Below are 12,042 nucleotides of genomic sequence, written 5' to 3'. Positions count from 1 at the left end.
TGAAGAATTAGGTTTCTTTAGCCAGAATACTGCAAGTTAATAGAAAAAAATTTTTTTTCTACAGTTAGTTGTTCATTAAAAAAAGTTTGTTGGTGGCTTTTGCTTTAAAAAAGAAAATTTCTGGGCTGGGGATGTGGCTCAAGCAGTATCGCGCTCGCCTGGCATGCGTGCGGCCCGGGTTCGATCCTCAGCACCACATACAAACAAAGCTGTTGTGTCTGCCGAAAACTAAAAAATAAATATTAAAAACAATTCTCTCTCTCTCTCTCTCTCTCTCTCTCTCTCTAAAAAGAAAAGAAAGAAAGAAAAGAAAATTCCAGTGAATCATTTATCTGTTAATGTAGCATACCTCTTATTCATTTTATTAAAAATCATCTGCTGTAGAGTGCCATTTTGAGATTCCTATGATGAAATAAATTTTGGAACGTTAATCCCTGCAAACTATTCTAAATTTTTTATTTTTAAATAATTTTATTTGTTTCACTTTGAAGCTAAAACTTATTTGTTTTACTTATTTTTTGTAGTGAGAAAGGTGATGCAACAGGAGATTTAGATGATGTGAGTATTAATTTTAGTACGTATATGGCTTGAACAATTTGTAGAAAGTTTACATTTTATAAAAAATTAATTTTTTTCCTTTAAAAGATAACATAGGGGCTGGGGATGTGGCTCAAGCGGTAGCGCGCTCGCCTGGCATGCGTGCGGCCTGGGTTCAATCCTCAGCACCACATACCAACAAAGATTTGTGTCTGCCGAGAATTAAAAAATAAATATTAAAAAAATTCTCTCTCTCTCTCTCTCTCTCTCTCTCTCTCTCTCTCTCTCTCTCCTCTCTCACTCTCTCTTAAAAAAAAAAACATAACATAGAATTGGAGATGTAACTAAGCGGCAGGGTGTTTGTCTAGCCTGTACTAAATCCTGGGTTCTATCCCTAGCACTAAAAAAAAGTAACATATATTACTTTTATAATTTTACATGCAAGGTATTGAAAATTTTGAAAAGTAAAAATTGTAATATTTTGATATTAGAATATTTTCTTCCAAATATATGTGCTGTTTTCTTACAAAATTTGAGTCATATATTTGAATTTCTATCCTGGTTTTTCTCCTTCTCAGTGATATTATATGAATGAGATGTTGTAATTTTGGTTTATTATGTTAATAGTTTAAAGGTGGATGAGTGAGCATCTGATATGACATATGGGAAATGCTTGCATCAGTTGTTTGTAGCAGTATTCCTTTTTATACAGACATTTCAGAAGATTCTCATATAAGACTCTAGTGATCTTTATTAGGTATACTGGCGAATAAAATTAATAAAATAGAAGGAAGATGCCCTTTTAATATGTATGAAATAAAATTTTTCTAATTATCCATATGCTACTTTATATAAAAACCCATTGATCTGTGCATTGTATAATTCAATGGAAAGTACATAACTTTCCATTTATGAATATAGATTTATTTATTATTATAGTCAAAAGAGAGGATTCTCAGACTATCTCTAACTGTTATGTGTTCCTTTTAAATGACTCAATCTAGGAGTCCTTTCCCAGGAAAATGTACTATATCCACAAACAAAATTGTGTGTCTTTGCAGGGTGTGCGTGTTTTAGATCTGAGGCCTAAGCAAGGCACATATATGTCAGTGATTATCAGCTTTCAGTGCTTAAGAATTTAAACATCTTGCTAAAACTTTCACAGTTTCTATCCCGAGAGATTTTGGTTCAAAAAGAATGCAATGAGGACTAGGATTTTACTCCTCCCACCCCAAATAGCCATGTAAGTAGTTTGAGAACCAGATTTTGAAGACCACTCACTGATGTAGGGATTCACAAGCCTCAAATTAAGAATCCTGCCTCACCATGAATCACAAGATCAAAGAATCACAAAAGGAAAACTTGATATAGTTTCTTCCTTCTCTTTCTCTCCCCTCTCCCTCTCTTCACTGTTCCCTGTATTAATGCTGGGAGCTATTCTAGAAATCAAAGATATAGCAGTAAGCAGAACAGGCCAGAATTTTAGCTCTCATGGAATGTTTTCCTTAATTGGTCGAGAGACAATAAACACATAGATACTAAGTGCTTTGGAAAATTAGCCAGGGAAGGGTAATGAAGAGCACTAGAAGTGGGAGGTTGGTTCTGCCATTTTAATGGGATGATCAAGAAAAGCATCACAGAGAGAGTTGTATGTGAGGGAAGAGCTGAAGGAGAGAACAAGGCAAACGATGAAGATACCTAGAATATGAGTTGCAAGTTAGAGAATAACTCCAAAGTTGGCTAGTGTTCCTGGGCTGCAGTTATAGAACATTAAATTATGTCAGGGAGAGAAGAGTTTTGAGTGAGTTGGGAATCCATTGCATGTTTTTCAAGAGAGAATTAATTTCTATGACTTAGATTATAGGAATAAATCTCAGCTTCTGCATTATACCTCCTCTACTTGAATTAATTCCCTGGTTGAGGTCTATTCTGGCCAACTGCCTCCAGAACCACTTTCCCATTGGGAGAAGAATAGGAATGTAGATAAGACACAATATCCCTGGTGATATAGATTGAGTAGTCTATGCAATACAGAGGAACTAGATATGAATTGAGCAAACAACCCTTTCTGGGGTAATGTGGTTGGGCATTCCCACCTGGGGCAGAGTATTCAAGCTTTTAACTAGTTCAAAACACAAAGCTGGCTGAGAATGCAATAAAGAGAGTCTGAGATAGATTCCTTGAAGAAAAGGGGAAATTAAATAACTGACAAATACTGTTTCAATTTCTGCAGGATGGAGATGAAAGTGCTGAACATGATGAATACATTGATGGTGATGAAAAAAACCTGATGAGAGAAAGAATTGCAAAAAAGTTAAAAAAGGACACAAATGCAAATATGAAATCAACTGGAGAGGGAGAAGTGGAGAAGAAATCAGTCAGCCGCAGGTGAGTCAATTGTTGTGCTCTGGCTATTAGAGTTTTTTGTCTTTTTAGGTTTGACTAAGACTGAGTCCTTTACTAAACTTATATATATATTTCAAACTGCCATATCATAATGTTTAATAAATGTAACAGTTGTGTAAATTGTCCTATTTAGGGGCCTCAAAGAAAATGGACTAGGCTTAAAGAAAGTCTGTTCAGCAATAGTCCCATGAGTCAAATTCCACTTCATTTTTCTCTGATCCCTTTGGGGAAAGGCTCTATATACTTTTATATGTAGGAAAAGCAATGTATTAGCTAGATGTAGAAAGTTGTGTTTGTTTAATACCAACGAGAATAGTTGAATCATTTTCATAGAAAGAAAAGAGACATCCTCAAACAATTTAAGTGACTAAAATTTATCAAAATTGGTGAAGAAAGTGTGTGGGCCTGAAAGTATTCTTAAGTGTATTTTCAGGTCTGATTTACCAAATACCACATACCCCTCCTAATCTCAGTAGTATCATAAAAGATTTCAGTGATGAGGAATTCACTGTTGGGTGGTAAAATTTTGTTGGATTTTGTGACTCAATGTTTTATTCTTCTGAAATTCAACTCAACTGAAAAACTCCTCTTTATGATTCTATGATCACACTTAATGGTATACATTTTAAATGTTGCTTTATGAAAGTAATGGTATTTGTTTTCTTCAGATGGTCTACATTTGGGTAAGATAGATGTAACTACATATAAATAACACTTTTTTCTATTATATTTTTCAACCTCATGTAGGAAAAAAAAAGCAAATTTTCATTGCATAGGTCCTTCAGTTTTCTTTTTGTAACCAGAAACAAAAGTGATTCTTAGGAATTTTCCCTGAAGATAGAACTTTTTGCATTCAGAAATGGTATTTAATTAGCTCTTTTTTTTTTTTTAAGAGAGAGTGAGAGAGGAGAGAGAGAGAGAGAGAGAGAGAGAGAGAGAGAGAGAGAGAGAATTTTTAATATTTATTTTTAGTTCTCGGCAGACACAACATCTTTGTTGGTATGTGGTGCTGAGGATCAAACCCGGGCGCACGCATGCGAGGCCAGCGGGCTACCGCTTGAGCCACATCCCCAGCCCTAATTAGCTCTTTTTTTTTCCCCCAGCCGAATTCACCTGGCAGTCAAGTAATCGCTGTTGAATAGTTTAATGTAGATTAACTTTGGGCCAAACTGAGGGAAGATATTAGTGATCAGATAGATGCTTCTACATACATGGAGTTAGAGCCTCCCATTGACTCTCTAACTTTTAGTCAAATCATCAGTATAATCAAGGATGTATAGTGTTTTTTCTCTCTCACTCAAGGCAGGGTGTCTTCTGACTTTTAAAGATTAAGTTTATAATAGAACAAAACCTTTAAATTTCAAATAAATAAACCACATACTTATTTATATTATATTTAAATGCTCTTTAGGCCTTTGACTATGTCTTCTTGGTTTTTGTGTAACTTAAAATACTTACATATGCAGTAATTAATGTAAATTATAATTTGGCAAAACTGAGTTTTCCGTAAAAACTAAATAAAGCTTATTTTACATGTAACTTTCATAATAGTCTTTATAAAATTGGTTGCTTAATAACAAATAATTAAGAGATTACATTTTGCAAAATATGTTCATTTTTAAAACAAAGGTTTATCCTTAAACGATCCTCTTATTATATGGGCCTAATGAGCAAACACAGCATTGATGGCTAGATGTAGAAACATGATCTTGATTGGGAGACTAGTGGGGGCCATTTAAAAGTTTTTACAGGTGAATGATACATTGAGATTTTATTTAGTGGAGAGAATGAATTTATGGAAGGGTGTGTTGGGTTGCTAAAGAAACTGATAAAATACCATAGACTAGTGGCTTAAACAACAGACGCTTATTCTCAGCTCTGGACACTGAAGATCAAAATCAAAGTGCTAGCCAGTTTGTTTCTTGGTGGGGACCCTACTCACACTTTCTTGTTGTGACTTTACATGTGAGAGAAAGAGGGCTCTGGTGTCTCTTCCTCTTCTCATAAGGACATTGATCTCATCATGGGGGGTGTACAGTTAATTAGCTCCCAAAGGCCCCACCTGCACTTAGCATCAGAATAGAGTTTAGAGCTTCTACATGAATTGGGGCACAAACATTTGGTCCATAATGAGAGGGGAGAATGGAGGAGGCAAGTTTGAAAGCTTTTTCAGTAAATCCACTTGAGAGATGGTGTGAGCTGAACTAAGGAACTTGCTATTTTATAGAATTTGCATGAACATGGGTTTAAATAATAAGAAATATTCTCAATCTCATTTGAAGCTTAGTTTTATGATAATTCTTTACATAGGAATGTCTTGGTAGTATCCATTCATGTTATCAATTTTTCCTTTTTTATAGGTGAGAATAATTTGCACAGTTAAAATCAGATAACATAAACTGCATGAGTATTTTGTATATTTCATTGTATTGGAAGAAACTATATTCAAATGGTTTAAGGTTCTACCAAGAAAAGTAAGTTAAATGAGAAAATTAACTCCCAAGATGACTTAAAAGTTTAGATAAATACATGAACATTGTAGGCATTATTTGATTTTATCTTCTAGAATAAAGTAGTTGGCAAAATGAACCTATAAAATATAGTGCCAACATTTATTTAAAACTGTTCTTTTCTTCACCCCATATTTTTAACTTTGAAATGCTTTTCTATCTCTCCTTCACCCTACCTCTCCTACCCACAAAGAGAAACAAAAGAAAAATAAAAGTTCAGACAAGAGGAAAAAATATAGATTTTAAGAGAAAATTCAGTTTTTTATTCTGTTCTAGAAATTTCCATGATTATCTCATGATCACATATTTTTAAGTTCAGAAAATTTCCAAAACCATTAGTACTTTTTGTTAGTTATACCAGCTTCAGTATTGCTTAAGTTTCTGGAGTTAATTTTATAGTTAAAAAAATAAATAAAATACAACAACAAAAAACAAGAAACTCCCAAGTTTTAAAAAATTATAATGTGGCAAAAGAATAATTATATCTAAAGGAAGTTCACTGCTTAGTTTGAGTTACAGTGGGTATAGTCAGAAAGAGGTCAGTGTGAAATCATTATCTATTCAAATCAGTGTTCTGGATGTATACAAACTTTCATCTGGATGTACTTGAAATACTTACTCTGTTATCCTTCGGTAATTTTCTTATTTGAGCAGTGGGATCAGAGACTAGACTAGCCTACCAGCCCTTTAGGCAAGGAACTCTTCAAAAGTATACTTTTACTGAAAATTTATGGTATTGCTTCTCTTGGTAAGAAAACATCTGGAATCTGTTAAAGTTGTTTATCACTTTGGATGTTAAAACCTATAAACAGGTTTACTGAGTATATAATATTTAAGCTGGAGAATGGTATTTGACAATGTAATTTTCAACAACAACAAAAAAATACAGTAGAATCATCCCCTAATAATGTATTCTCAATGCCTCTGGTCATGTCTTTGAAAAGTACTTAGGGGTTCAAGGGAAAATCCAAAACTTTCCCTGACTCTGTCCTTATGGAATAGGTAACCTTATACCTATTCTGATTTTTCTAGGATTTCTAGGATTTCCCTTGCCTCCTCTATTTTTTAAAACATGTCAATTTATCTTTCTTTCTTGTTCAACCCATTTTGATATGCCTATATCTTGACTATGGATGTTGTTCAACAGAATCACATAGCTGTGTACGAGTTTTAGTTTCCAGCCTCAGCTGTGCCACTTGTGCTTATCTTATGCCCCACAATGTTTACATCAAACCTCCAGTTCACTCTCAGCACATCACCTAGCTTCCTGTTTTATAAAATAAAAGGAAACTTCTTTAATTTTTACTCTTTTCTCTTTCCTCTTACCCTTTTAGACTAATTCACACCTCCTTCTGTGCTTGAAATGAAGGAATCTCTCTCCCTTGCCTTCAGTTTTCTCCTTTCAACTTGTCCTTTCCCTCAGCTTGTGAATACAATTAAGCCTGTCTAACATTTGAGAGTAGGAAGAAAAGCATTCTATTTTATTTCCTGTCCCACCTCCTTACTTTTTCATGTATTTCTAAGTCCATATCATCTGGCTTTCCTTCTATCACTTGACTAAAATTACTTTGATAAAAGCGATCTGCAGGCAAATCAAATGGGATTTTCTATTTTTTTGTGTGTGTGTGGTCTGTCTGCTGTGGAAATTATCTTTTCCCTCTTGAAATTCATTTTCCTCAGGAATTTTGCCATTTAAATTGTTGTATGTGATTCAGGAGCATTAGTATAATTTAGGAACTTAGTCTCAGACTCCACCCCACACCTTTTGAATCAGAATCTGCTCTTTACCAAGATCCCCAGGTGGTTTGTATGTACAGTACATTAATGTTTAAGAAGCAGTTTTGTAGAATCCTAAGCTGGGGACATTAGAGGGAGTGGGAATTGAATCCAGGAGTGCTCGATCACCGAGCTACATCCCCAACCCTTTTTAATTTTTTTATGTTGAGACAAGATCTCACTAAGTTGTTCACACTGGCTTCAAACTTGTGATCCTCCTTCCTCAGCCTCAGTCCCTGGAATTGTGGGCATATACTACCGCATCTGACTGGAATACTAATTATTTTCTCTACTGAAACTTGACTGCAACTCAAGTTTTATATTATATTAGCCCCAAGGTCAGCAGCTTGGTACTATATTCTCTAACTCTAGAGGGTATACCTATTGCACCCTAGTCACACTTGCATGTTAGTGAGTATGATATTAAGTTATACTTTTTTTTCTTCTTTTATATCCTTATACTTCCTTGAATGTATCCATTTTTTTTTATCTTCATGGCGAAATCTTATAGATACCCAAATATTTATATAAACGAATGAATAAAGACTGGGTAAATCCTTTGTTGACAAACTATTTTCTCCTCTGGATCCTATAACTTGCTTGTATTTCACATGGGATTTATTGATTTGTCTATTCTTTGCCTGAAGTAACTAAGCTCTTTTAGAAATATCGTCTTATTCTCAATGAGCATATGGTGATTGGTCATTAGAATTTGTGGAATGAGTAGATGAATAAATAAATTATTATGTTGTGTTTATTATAGGTTTTCACTCCCAATTTCACATTAGATTCTCTAAGGAAGCACTAAAAAATACTGATGCCAAGGCCATACATAGCGATTCTGAATCATTTGGTCTGAGGTGAAATTTGGACACATCCTTTATTTCTTTTTTTTCTTTTTCACTTTTAATTTAAGTGTAATATACATGCAGATTATAGCTATATAATATTTCATAGTGCATGCTATACAACTTGTCAAATTTTTGTAAACTACATGCTTCCATATACCCATTATCATGAAAAGGAAAATTGCCATTATTCAGAAATCCTCTTCTGCCCCCCATTCTGATCACTTTCTCCTAAACACTTTTCTAACTTCTATGAGCATGCATTGATTTAGGACAACGTATTTTTAAAAGCTCTCCAAATATTCTAATGTGCATCCAGAAATGAGAATCCTTCTCTTCAACACATATTCCCTTGATTGCCTCTAAGGTTTAGAAGAATAATGCAGAAGTAGAAGGTATTTCCATAGGGTGGACTTAGATCCTTTTGCAATATGACAGAGGTGTTTACATCAGATCTTATCAATTTATCTTACTTGGTTTAAATCTTGAAAGATTAGTGAGAAGGTCAATTTACAAGGTTATTTTAGTGAGAATCAAATAATGTAAGAAAAAATATGATATTTGAGTATACCTGATGTTTTAAAAGATGTGTGTTGGTAAAGTATTAAATCAATGTCTCAGTCTTGTTTGTACATTTAATCACCTGAGAACAGGCCCTATCCCCGATCAAGTTAATCAGAATTCTTTATTTACAGCCAAAATAAAAATTTAAAAACACTCTAGTTTATTCTGATGTATACCCAAATTTTGTTAAGCTTTTGAGACAGTTGCAGGTTATTTTTCAGAAAGTCCTATTTTAAAGTTTATTGTGAAGAATCTTTTTGTTGCCTGTAGGTGGAGCTCAACAGCTGCAAATTAATCATATAACCCAAATTGAGCCTTTTGCCCTGCTTGTTTTCAGTATTTGTTTATTGATTCATAATAAATGTCTAGACAGTAACATCAGATGTAACAAGCAGACCAGAGAGTCAGAAGTCAGTTGTTTGTTGTGATGATTACAATCATGAAAAGGCTATCTCTTATTGCATAATATCTATCTGTAATTTTATTGTGATTATTTTTCTTTTTTTTTTTCTGTCAGTCCATGAATCTGCATCTGTACTTTTTTTTTAATTGTTGGTTGTTCAAAACATTACATAGTTCTTGATACATATTTCACACTTTGATTCAAGTGGATTATGAACTCCCATTTTTACCCTGTATACAGATTGCAGAATCACATCAGTTACACTTCCATTGATTTACATATTGCCATACTCCTGTCTGTTGTATTCTGCTGCCTTTCCTATCCTCTACTATCCCTCCTCCCCTCCCCTCCCCTTCCCTCCCCTCCCCTCCCCTCCCCTCCCCTCTTCTCTCTCTACCCCCTCTACTGTAATTAATTTCTCCCCCTTGTATTATTTTTCCCTTTCCCCTCACTTCCTCTTGTATGTAATTTTGTATAACCCTGAGGGTCTCCTTCCATTTCCATGCAATTTCCCTTCTCTCTCCCTTTCCCTCCTACCTCTCAATGATTATTTTTCTAACTTTATTTTCATCAAATTGAAATATAAATCAAGGAAATCTTGACAGACTTGTAATCTTTTAAGTTTTAGTCTTGGTGTTTGAACAGGTTCTGGTTTTATCAGTGAGCTTCTATTTACTTGACATATTTAATTGACTGCAGCATTGTTTTTATTTCATGAAACAGCTCTCTTATTTGGTAAAATTTGCATTTTACAAATGAGCTGTATTGGGTTGACTAAATATGAAGTATCTCACTATAATGATAGTAACATATTAAAGTTGAGGTTGAAGATCTTATGAATTGATTATACTTTAAATTATGAACCAAGGATAATACAGTCATAAATAATGTAGTTATATCTTCTGAGGCCTGTATGAACACTTACATGAACTGCTACTAATTTTAGTCTCTCTCATCTATCTTTGTTGGATTTGTGATATGTGACTAGCATTTCTTATTGCACTTTGAATTATTCCCCCCCACCCCCCCAGGATTTCTAGACCTCTCATAGTAATTGATAAGCTTTCTTTCAGAGGATTTTTGAGTCATAGTATACTTTGTGTTTTGGTTTTGCTTATTTTATGGTCAGACTTAGAAAATATAGAATAGTCCTATATAATCTTTGCTTTGATATTCAAAACTAGTTCAGTATTTACATTTTAAAAAACTTAAAAGTTAGTACATATTTTTAAATAATAGTACAAACTTAAAAGAGAGTATAGTAACAAATATTGAAATCCACATTCTAACAAATCAATTTAAATCATCATCTTTAAGATGACCCCTTCTTTACCTCATCACAGTATTTACAGGCAAGAAATAAAATTAACCAGGTGGAGTATTTTTGTTTCCTTTTATCTCTTTCCCTCAAGATATTGGACTGAAGAGGACAGTAAAAAAAGAAGAGAACTTGAAATGCAAGATCTAAATGCAGCATAATTTGCCTGTAAATAAAGAAAATTTGCAATTATTGTTTGGTACAGTATTATAGTGTATTTTCAGGAAATGTTTGGATCTACCAGCAAATGCTAAACTTTGAGCTAGTCTTGGTTTTAATGAAGTTTGCATGCTTTTACTAGAACTTAATTTTTTAAAAAATACCCTTTCTCCTAACCATACTATTCTTAAATATGTTATCCTTATTGCCAAGTGTGCAAGAACTATTATATGATAGGTTCCAGGAAAATGAAATATAGGGAAAATGGTTTCTGTCTGCACATGTTCATAACATAGTTGCTGTGGTTTAAACTTGTGCCCAAAGTTCATGTGTGGGAAACCCAATTTTCAAAGCAACAGTGTTAAGAGGTGGGACCTTTAAGAAGTGATTAGGTCATGAGGGCTTTGCCCTCTGAATGGATTAATGTGATTATTATTGGAAGTAGGTTAATTATCTTGGTAGTGAATTCTTGATAAAAGGAAGAATTTGGCCCCCTCCCACACCCTCTTTCTCTTGTGCTCATGCTCCTGTCTATTTCCTTGCCCTTTTTCCTTTCATTATGGGATGATACAGCAAGAAGGCCCTTAGTAGTTGTAGGACCCTTGACCTTGGACTTCCTAGTCTCTAGCACTATAAGGAATAAATCCCTGTTCTTTGTAAGTTGTCCAGTCTCAAATATCTGTTATAAAAGCACAAAACATTTTAAGACAGTAGTGTAAGAGTAGGAATTGTAAGTAGTTAATTGCCATTCAGTATGACAAGTACTCTACTAGACACACATGCAAAGTATTAGGGATATTAGTAAGTAATGTATATATATTTCATAGAAAGATCAAAATACCAGGTTAAAAAAGAACTGAAGATAAAATTATCAGTTTGCAAGACAAAAACAGTCAAATGCCTGATTTCATATGTATCACCTTTATGCTGGTAAGATAAATCATATCTCAGAGCCAGTATTTAAAAAGAATAACACTTTAGCATTGAGTTTATTTCTTTTAATTAATGTTGCATAATCTCCCAGATTAGATATTTCGGTTTATTGTCTTTACCTGTTATGATAAGAATTTTGGAATAGTATAAATTATAATATAAACCATATTATGGTTTGGTATTTCTGGCAAGCTCCTTTTTTCTTCTGTTTGGATTTTTGTAGCAAGAATTTTTGGATATTCTAAAAAAAAAAAAAAAAAAACTGTTTCTTGGGCTCTTTGAAATAAAATACCACTTTTAAAATGCCGAGTCAGTTCATTGAGAACCAGTTAATCCATATCCAAGGAATCACCTTCAAAATAAGACCAAAAAAAGTCCTTGAACTTAAGTTACATTGTCCAGAAGTCTGATGTCCTTGCTGTTTTTACAATTAGAGTTTGTATGGCAGACAGGAAGCAGTGAAATGCACATATGGAAGAAGCTTCTTATGTCAAAATGGACAAGAGGTATTGGCATCTCATTTGAACATATTGATTTATATATTACCCTTGAGAGTTATGATCTTTTGATCTCACAGCATCAGTTGTT

At 33.8% G+C, this 12,042-nt stretch overlaps 1 protein-coding gene across 1 annotated transcript in view; it reads left to right on the top strand.

Annotated features, from left to right (window-relative positions):
• CWC27 (CWC27 spliceosome associated cyclophilin) overlaps positions 1-12,042 on the top strand; it is a 222,589-nt gene that overhangs the window by 33,612 nt on the left and 176,935 nt on the right. Inside the window, exons 9-10 of the mRNA XM_081287395.1 lie at positions 525-558; positions 2,771-2,925. Of these exons, the coding sequence (XP_081143521.1) occupies positions 525-558; positions 2,771-2,925 (189 nt within the window). The remainder of the gene's footprint in view (positions 1-524; positions 559-2,770; positions 2,926-12,042) is intronic.

This window comes from Spermophilus citellus (assembly GCF_964194105.1).
Source record: "Spermophilus citellus genome assembly, chromosome: 1".
Classification (NCBI taxonomy): domain Eukaryota; kingdom Metazoa; phylum Chordata; class Mammalia; order Rodentia; family Sciuridae; genus Spermophilus; species Spermophilus citellus.
The sequence above is the reverse complement of the archived record's forward strand: the minus strand, read 5'-3'. Positions and strand labels throughout refer to the sequence as shown.